Source organism: Nicotiana tabacum, chromosome 2 (genome assembly GCF_000715075.1).
Source record: "Nicotiana tabacum cultivar K326 chromosome 2, ASM71507v2, whole genome shotgun sequence".
Classification (NCBI taxonomy): Eukaryota; Viridiplantae; Streptophyta; class Magnoliopsida; order Solanales; family Solanaceae; genus Nicotiana; species Nicotiana tabacum.
In genome coordinates this window covers 88,039,758-88,054,125 of record NC_134081.1, presented here as the reverse complement: position 1 = coordinate 88,054,125, position 14,368 = coordinate 88,039,758, and the positions used below count along the sequence as shown (strand labels likewise).

The following is a 14,368-nucleotide window of genomic DNA, read 5'->3' as shown; positions in this document are numbered from 1 at the left end:
TGCCTTAAATTTGTTCTTACATTTTGATGTTTTCTCACGAGCATCTTGTCTTTTTTCTTTTGACTAAATAATTGTGAGTTTGAATGTAAGACGAAGTTTCTCTTACTTGGATTATGAACAACAAAGATCGATTAAAGGTGGTAACTTGATCGGGAATTTTCAGAAACCACTATTGTTTAGTGATTATTAACTTCCTATACCTATTATATACATAATTACTTCCTATAGCTACTATTCAGTTGTTACGGTAGTGTATTCGCGCTGCTGTATTCATGAATACAACAACAAAAAATACCTAAAATCAGGGCAGTCCAACTGTACGCGCATGTATTCACATGTATTCGCGTCATGTATTCATGAATACAGTAACGACAATCACCTTAAAAATAGGTATGTCCAACTGTCTAATAACGGAAATAATATCAATTAGTGTGATACACTCCTAATATAACTCAACAAAATTAATTAGAATGATTTTTCAGTTGTATATAAATGTTGTATTTAACTTTTGTATTTAGTATGTTTCAATATATTTTTTTTACTTATGCATTCATTAGATTCAATGTTTGTATTTACTGTATTCGTTATTTTATATTCAGTGTATTCAAATGTATTTGTATTAACAATATTTTAGTTATTCCTAATACATGTTATTACTGCTGTATTCGGTATATTTGATTGGTTGTATTCATTGTATTTCTATTTGTATTCAGTGTATTTTACCGTATTTCACTATATTTTAAAATCAAATATATTCAATATTTATATTGTGTAATGTTTGTATTCAGTGTATTTCAATATTTATATCTTGTATTCATGCACACTGTATGTACAATATGCATGAATACAGGTGTATTCAGCTGTATTAAAAAAATATAGATTTTTGAAATACATATTCAATGTTTATATCTTGTATTCATGCACACTGTATGTACAATATGCATGAATACAAGTGTATTCAGTTGTATTAAAAAAATACAGATCTTCGAAATACATAAAATACAGGCAAAAAAATGTATTTATATAAAAATACAATGTGTTTGAGTGAATTTGTATAGAATATAATATATGTGTATCATTGTACGTGACTAAATAGCAAAGAAGAGAAGAAAGTTCGTCGGAGATGGCGTTTTCCGACCAAGAAGAGAAGAAAGTTCGTCGGATCCGTACAATAAATTTATGATCACTGAATCAATTTTTCTTTTCTCAATAAAATACATTGTAGTAGTAGGTTACCAAAGAAAAATATGAAACCATGCCAACAATGTTAGTGAATCTTCATTGCAGCCCTCAAGTTAAGCAACAAACGCGAAAAGAAAAATCAAAAGGGAAAAATAAATTGCAAAAGAAGAAAAATCCAGTAGGTAATTCGTAAACATCTATGTCGTATTGCTAATTTATAAAACTTGTTAGGGAAAGTTGCTCGAAGAGAGAGAGATTCTTCTTTCTCGTCGGCCATCAATACTAGGGCTTGAGGTCTCTCGAAGAGAGAGAGAAAGAAAAAAATCTGAGAGAGAATCTTGTGTTAATTGAAAGAAAGAGAGAGGAAAAAAATATATAAATAGCGTATTTCATGCCTCAATGGTAGTATATACCATAAATACCTATTTTGCTATAAAATATAAAAGGTATCTATAAAAAATAATATTTTAAAATAATTTTGATTTATAATAAATAGGGTGTATACCTTTGCTATATGAGGTAAAATTTCTATATCTGAAAGGGACTAAGATTAGTTCCTTTTATATTTTTGGTAAACGAGAATGAGTATTTGTACCACTAATTTTTAAAGGTCGCAAATAAAATATTCTCATTGTCCCATTTTGTAACATTACTATTTGACAGGTGAAAAGGATTTAAAGAGTCAGCGTCTTGAATTCACTTTAAATTAACTATTTCAACTCTCTTACTTTAAGAGCCCGTTTGGACATAAGAATTTTTTCCTTTTTTTTTTCAAAAAAAAATTTCAAAACAATATTTAGTTATAAAAATTTTACCTTTTTTCAAATCCAACTTGAAAATGCATTTTTGAATTTGAAAAACTGCTAAGAACCAGTTTTTCTATGGAAAATTGGAACATTGGTATTTTTAAGTTTTATAAATTTATCCTATATTTTTTAAATTTATAAAAGGGCCATAATTAATTATTAAACCTAGGTAACACTTATAACTACCTACCATCTGATTAAGTGGCGTTGGACTATATTTTGACATTCACTGTTGAGATTTACGATTTATACTTTTATCTGAAGGAGCCACTGTAGCTTCTATTAGAGATTGTTCGTATAGTTGAACAATCGGCATGTTTGATTGTTTGCTTCAAGTAGGATAATCAAGTCGGGATGATTTTGATATTTTTTACAAATTGTGGGGTATAAATCACGTTTCATGGTTTTGAAAAAAATATATCCAAATATATTGCAAAAATTATAACCAAACACAACTTGTTGGACCAAGTGAAGTTTGTTTTGATGATTGACAAAAGAATTCAAGCATGAACCAGATCTATACACAGTGTGCACAGATACGGGCAGATTCGAGCATAAGGGATGCACGTGAAGGAGATAAGCTTAAGTTGTTATATCTGATATCTCCTGATCGAAAAGATTGCATAAATGATAAGAAGAAGGACTCCTTACTCGAAGAGAACTTTATCTAAGATAAGGGTGGAGTTAGAAGTTGAAGATACCTAGAATTCTTCCACAAAGGAAGAGTAGCATTAGAACTCTAGTTATTTCTTATTCTACTAACTCTATATATAGCAGGATGTTCTCATTTTACAGGTACGCACAAACGCTGAAGTTAAATGTGAGTTGAGAGCAAAATAGCAAGGCATTTTGCAAACAATTCTTGCGTGAATCAAGTGTGCGAACCTGAAGCTACATGAACCAGATAGAAGAACCAGTTCCAAGTGTCTGTCTTTTATTCTAGTTCAATTGTAGTAGATATTTTTAAATTGTACCTTTCAGTTTTATCTAGAAACAATTGTATTAGGTACTTTGAGTATTCAAGTTAGAGTTAACTTGAAGTTGTCGCAACAGTTAGAGGCTGGTTGCCACAAGGAGATTAGAGTTAATCCTTAGGTTTACAAAGAGTTTTGTAAATACTGTTTTGGCTCAGTGATTTAGCGAAGTGTTGGAAAAAATCCTACTGAGTAGTAGGTCGTGGTTTTTTCACCTTTTGAGCCGGGTATTTTTCACGTAAAAATACTTGTGTTCTTTACTTTCCGTATTTACTATTTCTGCAACAATAGTATAAGGAACACATAGAAGAACCAGGTCCTTCTATAATCAGTGCACGCGAAAATTGGACACCACACAAATCACCCCCTCTTGTGTGGCATTGAAGTATAAAACATCAATTGGTATTAGAGCAGGTTATCCTTGAAGAGCCTAACACCTTAGGAGAAGATCAAGATGAGTGCACCACCTGAAAACTGGGAAGGGCAATCCACTGTCAGGCCACCACTCTTTAATGGCCAGTACTACTCTTTGTGGAAAAATAGGATAGGAGATCACATTATAGGAGAGGACTATGAGCTATGGGATATTGTCAGCGATGGTCCACTGGCTAAATTGAAGATAAATGCTGAAGAAGTAGAGGTGCCAAAGAAAAGAGCGGATTGCACTGCTGAGGACTTGAAGAAATGGGAGAATAATTCTAAAGCTAAGAAATGGCTTGTTTGTGGACTTGGTCCAGATGAGTACAATAGAATCCAAATCTGTACAGCTGCTAAGCAAATTTGGGACACATTGCAAGTGGTTCATGAAGGAACACCTCAGGTGGAGAGATCCAGAGAAACTCTATTGTATTCTCAATATGAAAACTTTGCTATGAAGGAAGGAGAAACCATTCAAGAGATGTACACAAGGTTCACTACACTGACAAATGAACTAAAGTCTCTTGGAAGGACTTTTTCTGAAGAAGAAAGAGTTGAGAAGATACTGACTAGGGTTTTGCCTATCTCTTAGGAGAGCAAAATCACTGCCATTCAGGAATCAAAAAAAATTTCCACTCTTCCACTGGATGAATTAATTAGAAATTCACTACTTATGAACTTAGGAGACAAACCATGAAAATGGATGCACCTAAGAAGGAAAGGAGCTTGACACTCAGAATCACTGAAGATTATGATCTAGAAGATGATGAAATGGCTATGATTACCAAGGACTTCAAGAAGTATATGAGGAGAGGAAAAGGCACTTCAAGAAGTGGAAACTATAGCAAGTCAAAAGCTCTTGAGAAGCAAACCAATGATGTCTACTACAAGTGTGGAAAGACTGATCACCACATCAAGATCTGTCCTTTATGGGAAATTGAATGGAAGAAGGAAAGAGCTGAACGAAGGAATAGGAGGAAGGAACAGGTTCAACCCAAGAAAAGAAACAACAAAGGATCAACCAAGGTTATGGTCGATGCTTGGGGAGAAAGCTCAGATGATGATAATGGTGATGAACAAGCACTTATGGCCATTGGAGAATGTGATGAAGAAACTGAGGTAAGTGTAGTTCATCTCAAAGACAAGATTAAATTATTGTCTAAATAAAGGTTGTCTGAGTTACTTCTAGAACTAATTGATGAATCTGAGGATGTAAACAATGAAAAAGAGCAGTTGTCTAAAGAATGTGTGATTTTGAAGGTTAAGTACAAAGATCTGGAACTTAGGGTTAGTGAAATTGTAAGAGAAAACACTGTGTTGAAGAACCAGGTGCATGCACTTGACTTAACTGTCCTAGAGCTTAGATATGAAAATCTAAAACTGAAATTAGGAACAGGTAAAAAGATAGTTGATCACACATAACTCACTCTAGAAGAAAACATAGGAAAAATGAAAGATGAGTTATATAAAAGGGATGAGTAGGTAAGAATCCTAAAGGAGGATCTAAGCAAGGTCAAGCATGAGCTAGACAGAACTTGTAAATGGAACAGGTTCTCCGATACACTTTCATGGCTACAAGAACACCATAGTTGCAACAGAAGAGGACTTGGCTTTGGGAACCTGGCACCTAAGTGGGATCACAAAAGCAAGTACCTCACACTTCCTGAGAACAAGATTTGCATACACTATGGTAAAACAGGTCACTATAAAAGCGAATGCACTACAAAAGAAAAAGCAAGTCAAAAGAATGAAGAATTTGTTCAAGGGAAGAATATGCTACCGAGTTGGGCTAAAAAGAATTTGATTCATCCTTTTGCCTATAGAAAAGGACCCAAAAACTAGTTTGGGTTCCTAAGACTAAACCTTGATTTCCTTTTGCAGGTCCAAGTGAAGGGGAGCATCCAAATATAGTACATGGATAGTGGCTGCTCAAAGTACATGACAGGAAATAAGAACTAGTTCCTTTCACTTGAGGACCTTAAAGGAGGTAATGTCTCCTTTGGAAATGGGAAGAAAGGTGAGATCATTGGGGTTGGAAAGGTAGGTAAGACTGATTCTCACTCTATTGAGAATGTATACTTGATAGATAGACTGAAGTACAGTCTAATAAGTGTATCACAATTGTGTGATAGAGGTAACATAGTAGCATTCACCTCTACAAAATATTTTGTGATTAATCTTACCACTGACAAGATAGTTTTGCAGGGAAAAAGAGTGAACAACATATATGTTGTAGATCTGTCCACACTTTCAGAGAATGAACTCACTTGCTTAAGTGTGTTGGATAATGATTCCCTCATTTGGCACAAGAGACTTGGACATGCCAGTCTAAGTCAACTCAACAAACTAGTCTCCAAAGACTTGGTGATAGGGCTGCCTAACATTAAGTTATAGGAAGATAAAGTTTGTGAGGCTTGTGCAAGGGGGAAGCAGGTAAGATTCTCTTTCAAAATCAAGAAAATGGTAAGCACCACCAGAACGATGGAACTGGTCCATATGGATCTTTGTGGACCAATGAGAACATTGAGCAGAGGCGGTAAGAGATATGTGATGGTGCTTGTTGATGATTACTCTAGATTTACTTGGACATTATTTTTAACATCTAAAGATGAAGTATTTGACATGTTCACTTCTTTTGTTAGAAAAACTCAGAAACAACTAGGTAATCAACTTGCATCAATTAGGTCTGATCATGATACTGAATTTGAGAATGCTAAATTTGCTGAATTTTCTAATGAGTATGGCATAAATCATAATTTTTCTGCTCCTAGGACTCCACTAACAAAATGGAGTAGTTGAAAGAAAGAATAGGACATTGGAAGAAATGTCTAGGACTATGCTTCTTTCTAGTAAACTGCCTATAGTTTCTAGACAGAAGCTATGAATACTGCATGTTACATCATAAATAGGTGTATGACTAGATCTCTTGTTGAGAAGACTCCCTATGAGTTACTTAAAGGAAGAAAGCCAAACATATCCCATCTTAGGGAATTTGGATGCAAGTGCTTTGTGCATAATAATGGTAAAGACTCCCTAGGTAAGTTTGATCCCAGAAGTGATGAGGGAGTATTCTTGGGATATTCTTCACATAGTAAAGCTTATAAGATTTATAACAAAAGAACTATGTGTGTATAAGAAAGTGTACATGTGGTTTTTGATGAAAATAACATTCTTTCTAAGAGGCAGGAACATGATGATGAAGCAATTGGGCTGGTAAGAAACTCAAATAAAATAATAGCCCAAACTGAAGCTGCACCATAGGAAGGAACAAGGGATGGAATAGGTCTTTCCACCCAGGGCAACTTGACAGGGGGAACTGAACAAAGAGGAACTGATCCTCAAACCTCGAGGGAACCTGTCTATGAACATGTTCCTCAGCAACAAAATATTAAAGGAACATCTAGGGGAAATCAACTGGTTGTGAAACCTTACAAGTATCAAAGTTCCCATCCCATTGAGATCATAATTAGTAATCTAACCTCTGGAATCAAAACTAGATCTTCTTTGAAGAATCTTTGTGCTATTGATACTTTTTTTATCTCTCATTTAACCTAAAAATATTGCTGAGGCTTTGCAGGATGCATACTGGGTGAATGCAATGCAAGATGAACTCAACCAATTTGAGAGAAGTCAAGTTTGGTATCTGGTACCAAGACCCAAGGACAGATCAGTAATTGGGACAAAATGGGTCTTCAGAAACAAACTTGATGAAGATGGAACAGTTACAAGAAACAAGGCAAGATTGGTGGTTCAAGGATATAGTCAAGAGGAGGGCATAGACTATGAGGAAACTTTTGCTACAGTTGTAAGATTGGAGGCAATTAGACTCCTTATAGTCTTTGCTGCTTATATGGAATTCACTCTCCATCAGATGGATGTCAAGAGTGCCTTCCTCAATGGGTATCTAACGGAACAAGTGTTTGTCAAGCAACCTTCGGGCTTTGAAAGTAAGGAATGTCCTGATCATGTGTACAAGCTTGACAAGGCACTCTATGGGCTCAAGCAGGCTCCAAGAGCATGGTATGAAAGATTATCAAAATTCTTGCTTGAGTATGGCTACAAGAGAGGTAAAATTGACAATACTTTATTCTTGAAAGAAAAAGGTAAAGATCTCTTGGTAGTTCATATATATGTTGATGATATAATCTTTGGAGCAACTACTGATAAGTTAAGTAAATAATTTGCTAAACTAATGGGGAGTGAGTTTGAAATAAGTATGATGGGTAAGCTTAATTTCTTTTTAGGTTTACAAATTAAACAAAATTCAAATGGAACTATGATCCATCAGCAGAAGTATGTGAAAGAGCTGCTTAAAAGATTTAAAATGGAAGATTCCAAAGAAATTGACACTCTTATAGCAACAACCACAAAATTGGGTATAGATGAACCTGGTTTGTCTGTTGATCAGAAGTTGTATAGGGGAATGATTGGCTCTTTGTTATATCTCACTGCTAGTAGACCTGACATTATTTTCAGTGTAGGCCTTTGTGCTAGATTTCAGGCAAATCCAAAGGAGTCTCACTTGACTGCTGTCAAGAGGATCCTGAGATACCTAAAAGGCACCACTGACCTCTGTCTATGGTATCCAAAATGTAGTAATTTCAACTTAGTAGGATATGTTGATGCTGATTATGCAGGTTTTCTTGTGGACAAAAAGATCACCTCAGGTATGGCACACTTTCTTAGCTCATGTCTTGTGTCTTGGGTCACCAAAAAGCAAAATTCTGTGGTCTTATCTATTGCTGAAGCTGAGTATGTTGTTGCTACCTCATGTTGTGCTCAATTGTTGTAGATCAAACAATAATTAATGGACTTTGGAATTGATGTAGGTTGTATTCCCATTTTTTGTGACAACACTAGTGCGATTAGTATGACCAAGAACCTGGTTCATCACAAGAGAACTAAGCACATAGATGCTAGGCATCATTTTTTAAGGGACAACTATGAGAAGGGTTTGATCACTGTGGAATTTTATGCTACTGACAAGCAAATAACTGACATCTTCACAAAAGCTCTAAGTAGAGATCACTTTGAAAGGAACAAGTTAGAATTAGGGATGGTTAAGATCACCTAAAAGGAACCAATTCTAACTCAAAAAATTGGTTAGAAAAATTATGAATTTTTGTACATAATTAGATTAGATTTTGCTCAGTCTCATACTGTCATCAGTATACTCTTGTGCCATGTGCTAAAATGACTCATTAATCTCTAATGATATTATCTCTATTTTCTTGGAAAATTTAGACTAAAACAAGAGATTTCTCAGTGAAGAACCTGGTTCTTCAAGATTACTTGGTACCTATTCTTCACTCTGCATATTTTGGAATAATTATATTTGGATTATGATCAAGAGAAGAGTACCATTTAATCCTAACCTCCTTGAGCTTATCAGTTACGAAATGAACCGGTTTCATTCAAACAGAGCCCAAAACGTAATAAGTGCCTAGATTCTAGGAACATGCTTCAACGTCTTTTCAAACTAACTTCCAGTTTAATTAGACTTCTGAAAAGGTTGTCGTTACCCAATTAAACACTTCCACTTTAAATTGATTAGGCCTTAGTTGTTTCTTCACTTCTTAATTTTCAAGTTGTCAAAACAATTCTCTCATCTTCAAAACACACACAAACTCATTTTCTCTCATTCCCAAACACAGAAATGGCAAACCCTTCTGAGAATCCCTCATCACCACCCAAGGAAATCACACCCACACCATCTATCACACCTTCAACCATGCCCACCTCTAAGAAAAGTAGAGTCAAGATGCTTGCTCGCAAGGTTGTTGCTGGAAAAGAACAAATCAAGAAAATCAATGAGCAGTTGAAGGCAAGTCAGGGAGATGAACCCCACAAATCTGAAGACTCTTTCAAATCTTCAACTTAGGGGGAAGAAACTGTTTCATCTGAAATAGAGCAGGTAACATTTAGCCCTAAAGTTACTCCTGAAATCGTCTCTAAAGTTGCTACAAATATGGAAACTAGGTTTGTTCTGGTAGGAACTATGGATGGGGTAGAGACCACTGAGTCAGGGAAAATTGGTGGTAAAAATAAAAGGAGAAAATAAAAAGAGAGTAAGGGTGCTCAAGGCGATGTGAGGGGAATGGGAAAAGAAGTGGCTGAATCTTCACCCATTCTTGTTGGTGTGACTGAAGAAACTGGAGCTATGGTAGTATGGAGTGAGGAATATGCTGGAAGAGAAGAAGAAAGTGTATAAGAAAAAGGGGGAAGTGGGTCTGGAGAAGCAACTAAGGGGCTGGTTAGGTTGAGGAAGAGGTTCCAAGAACCTATTCCATCTATGCAGGAATCCCTCGAGGACCTACTAAGACAAGTGTATGACAGTTACAATCCTAATAAGAAAAGGAGTTCAGCAGTTAGAGTCCCTGGTACTGCTAGGGCAAACAAGAAAAGAAAAACTGCCTTGTCTATCCCTGTAGAGACTCCTCCTACAAGAGGAAGAGCTACAAGGAGTCAGAAGAAGCAGAGTGAGGCTGAACTGGAAAAGGCTTTAGAAGAAAGTAAGAGAAAAGTTGCTGCTAAGGGAAAGAAGAAGGTGGTCGAGCCTGTTGAGGCAGTTGACATTGAGGAGATGGACCTGGTTCTTCATGATGAAGAATAGACAGAAGAAATGAAGGTTGTGACTCCAAAGGCAAAGAAGATCAAGACTTCCATAAAGAAATCTGTTTCAAAGACAAAGTATGCAAGGCCATCTACCTTGGCCAAAAGAACCAGGTCTGCCTTAAAGTCCAGAAAAGTAAAAATAGTGGAAGAAGAAGAGTGGAGTGGAGAAGAAGAAGAAGAAGAAGAAGAAGAATCTGATGCTGAGAAGGACAAGATGGTTAAGTTTGGGAGGAGAACCATCTTAAAAGGTAGACTCCTCAGGGACTTGGAGGAGGAAGGTATGTTGATGCTACTAGAGAAGTTACAAGTGCAGGGTTGGAAGGACATGGTCCTTCAGATGGATGGAAAGCTTGCCAGAACTGAGATTGTGGAGTTTATGGAAAATTGCGAGATAAAAAATGGTAGGGTCACCAGTGTGGTAAAGGGGGTGACAGTGAGTTTTGATGACAAAGAACTGGGAGAGATCTTAGGTGTACCTGCTGCAGGGTGCAATGACTACAAGAAACTCAAATGGACAAGTCTAGAGAATCTCCCTACCGCCCTTGCCATTACAAGAAAGTTTTGTGACAATGAAGAAGAGCTCGAGCCCAAGGCTATGTGCAAAAGTGAGATGAAGCCACCTCACAAAGTGTTGTTCCAATTTGTTAACAAAGTTGTGTTGCCTAGGCAGAAAAGGAGGCACATTGCCACATTCATGGACCTGTTCCTAGTGGAATGTCTGGAAAATGGGAGGCAAATCAATTGGCCTGGATTCATCATCCAGCTTCTCGATAGGGTTCTTACTGGCACCAAAACTCATGCCATACCCTATGGTTTCATTCTCACGGCTGTACTTGCACACTTTAAGGTACCCATCAAGAAATGAGAGGTTGGTACAAGCAAGGATCACTTTGGGGCAAACACATTAACTGCTTGTGACTATGAAGTCCACACCACTCCCAAAGATCCTGGTTCATCCAAAAAGGTACATGTGAATAACCAAGTGTGAGCTTTGGTGCAAGAGAGTGGGGCTAAGGATACTGAAATTGAAAGGCTGAAGAAGAGGTTGGCAGAAGTAGAAACTGAGAAAGATGCTCTCAAAGCTGAGCTTGCAAAAGAAAAAGAGAAGAATGATGGCATTCTTCATGATATGTTGAAACTGCTTCAAGCCAAGAACCAAGAACCTGGTCCTTCCTAGACTTAAAACCTTCCTAGCCTTGTTAGCCAACCAGTGACTTTTTTTTTGTTCTTTTTGCTCATGATCTAGTGTTTTTATTTCTCTTTATGCTTTGTGGATGACTAAGTATCAATGATAATAAACTATTTTTGTGCTCTAACTGTTTGTTGATGCTTATTAGATGGCTAATATCATTAGATTGATAAATGATGCTTGGCTTCATGATTTCATTAGAAGTAGCCCCAGTGGCCATGAGTAATTTCTATTAAAATCTGGTTATCTAACATAATTTCTATACAACTTTTCGATGATTCTAAAAGGGGGAAGATAGGTTGTGATTTTTACTTTGGACTATAATGTTTATAACCTAATGAACCTGGTCCTTGATGATTTGTGATTTTAAAATGGAAAGTGTTCTAACATTGTGTTGATGTTTAGCTAAGCTGACACAGGGCCTATGCTTATGAAAAGCACAAGGTTAGTCATCATCAAAAAGGGGGATTTTGTTGGACCAAGTGAAGTTTATTTTGATGATTGATAAAGGAACTCGAGCATGAACTAGGTCCATACATAGTATGTACAAACACGGGAAGATTTGAGCATAAGGGATGTACGTGACGGAGATAAGCTTAAGTTGTTATATCTGATATCTCCTGATCGAAAAAGTTGCATAAATGATAAGGAGAAGAACTCCTTACTCGAAGAGAACTTTATCCAAGATAAGGGTGGAGTTAGAAGTTGAAGATAACTAGAACTCTTCCACCAAGGAAGAGTAGCATTAGAACTCTAGTTATTTCTTATTATACTAACTCTATATATTGTAGCATGTTCTTATTTTACAGGTACGTACAAACGGTAAAGTTAAACGTGAGTTGAGAGCAAAAGAGCAAGGCATTTTGCAAACAATTCTTGTGTGAAACAAGTGTGCAAACCAGTTCCAAGCGTTTGTCTTTTATTCTAGTTCAATTATAGTAGGTGTTTTCAAATTGTACCTTTCAGCTTTATCTAGAAGCAATTGTATTAGGTAGTTTGAGTATTCAAGTTAGAATTAACTTGAAGTTGTTGCAACTGTTAGAGGCTAGTTGCCACAACGAGATTAGAGTTAATCCTTAGGTTTACAAAGAGTTTTGTAAATGCTGTTTTGGCTTAGTGATTTAGTGAAGTGTTAGGGAAAATCCTACTTAGTAGTAGGTCGTATGTTTTTCACCTTTTGAGTCGGGTGTTATCCACGTAAAAATACTTGTGTTCTTTACTTTTTGCATTTACTATTTCCGCAACAGTAGTATAAGGAACACATAGAAGAATCAGGTTCTTCTATAATCAGTGCACGCGAAAATTGACACTACACAAATCACTCCCGTCTTGTGTGGCATTGAAGTATAAAATATCACAACTTCATCTTCAAATCAAATTTTAGTGAAATTCCAAATTTGAAATAAAACAATCTTGGAATTTATATCCAAACGCCTGTAAGAGTTTTCTTTGACCTGATATCATCATAGTAATTGACAAGTTATTTATTGTGCTTTGATACTAGACACCTATGGCCGTAGAGCGATAGTTGAAAGGATATTGGGTACGATTAAATACTTGTAGAATTAGTGATTGATCAAGATAGAATTTATCAACTCTTGGTAATGAATTTAAGCTCCAAGTTGTCATGAATTATAACCGACCAAATTAAGACCTTGGCCAGGGCGATTGAATGAAAAAAGAAAAAAGTTTCTTAGGTAATTCAATGATCGATTATATTTGACATGAACACATAGTTGGCCGCCCATTAGGATTTGACAGTTGAACCATATCCTAGGGTGACCTAGATCTATAAGGACAAAAGGAATTAATGCATTATTCTTCTACGTGTTCTTGAGAGTAAATTGTATATTTCATGCTATCCGGTCGTTAAGGAGTGTTGCTAGACGCCACCCTTGATTAGTATATTGATGTGATCAATTTACTACCGGCTTAATATTGAACCTATGAGGTCGCACACTAATGAGTATTCTGATCTTTGCTAAAAGATTAATTACTTTATTATTTGATAATTAAATTAAAGAATTTAATTAGTCAAATAAACTTAGTTATTAGTCTAAATAAAATATTATTATATTCTTTGCTAGCACAGGGGATATAATTAATATTGTGGATAAGTTGAAGTTTAATTCTAGACATGAGAAACCATGGCTCTGATATCACTTCGTGGAATACATGAGACCAACAAGTTGGTAGGACCAAACTTTGATGATTGATACAGAAATTTGAGAATTGTTCTCATGCATGAAAAGCTTATTGATGTGATCGATAAGCCTGCCAAAGAAGTCTCAGATGAGGATGATGATGATGCCACCAAGATTTATCAGAAATACTTGGAAGAATGTCTTACTACCAAATGCATCATTCTCGCTTCTATGAGTTCTAAGCTCCAGAGGAAACATTAGGATATGGATCCAACTGCAATCATTGAACATCTTAAGAAGATGTTTTGTACACAAAGTAGGACAACTAGATACCAGCTATCTAAGGCTTTATTTGGATCCAAATTGACTGGAAACTCTCCAGTTGGACCCTATGTCAATCATATGATTGATCTTATTGAAGAACTTGAGAAGTTGGGGTGCAAACTGGGTAAAAAGCTTTCTCAAGATTTGATCTTACAGTCACTCTCTGAATCTTTTTCACAATTTGTTATTAATTTCAATATGCATAAAATGGACTGTGATCTTCATGAGATGCTTAACATGCTGATTGATTATGAGAATCAACTTGCATCTGAGAAGGAGAAAGGAACTATCATGTTGGTTAGAAACTCTTCTAAGAAGAAGGGTAAGGGTAAATATAAACCCAAGAAGAAGCATACTGCGCCTAAGGGTGGTGTGACCAAACCCAAAGGCAAAGGAGGCAAAGCTAACCAATCCGATGCTGAATGTTTCCATTATTAGAAGATAAGACTTTGGAAGAGAAACTGCAAGGAGTATCTTGCAACTCTAAATGACAAGAAACAAGGGGTTCCAAATAAGTAGAAGGTTGAAGAAAAGGAGAAATTGATCTACAAGTTGGAAATGGTGCAAAAGTTACGGCCGTAGCTGTAGGATAAATTTCTTTAACAATGCCTACGGGCAAAGTACTTATGTTGGATGATTGTTATTACGTTCCTAAATTTGTTTCGAATATAATTTCAGCTTCCATGTTAGACAAGCGTGGTTTTCGCATTATTATAA

The 14,368-nt window shown here is 36.0% G+C and overlaps 1 protein-coding gene across 1 annotated transcript; it reads left to right on the top strand.

The window, feature by feature from the left end:
- The first annotated feature begins 13,591 nt into the window (after window positions 1–13,591).
- LOC107767119 (uncharacterized) lies at window positions 13,592–14,089 on the top strand. The gene has a single exon (XM_016586043.1). The coding sequence runs from the start codon at window positions 13,592–13,594 to the stop codon at window positions 14,087–14,089; it is 498 nt and encodes a 165-aa protein (XP_016441529.1).
- Window positions 14,090–14,368: the final 279 nt, after the last annotated feature.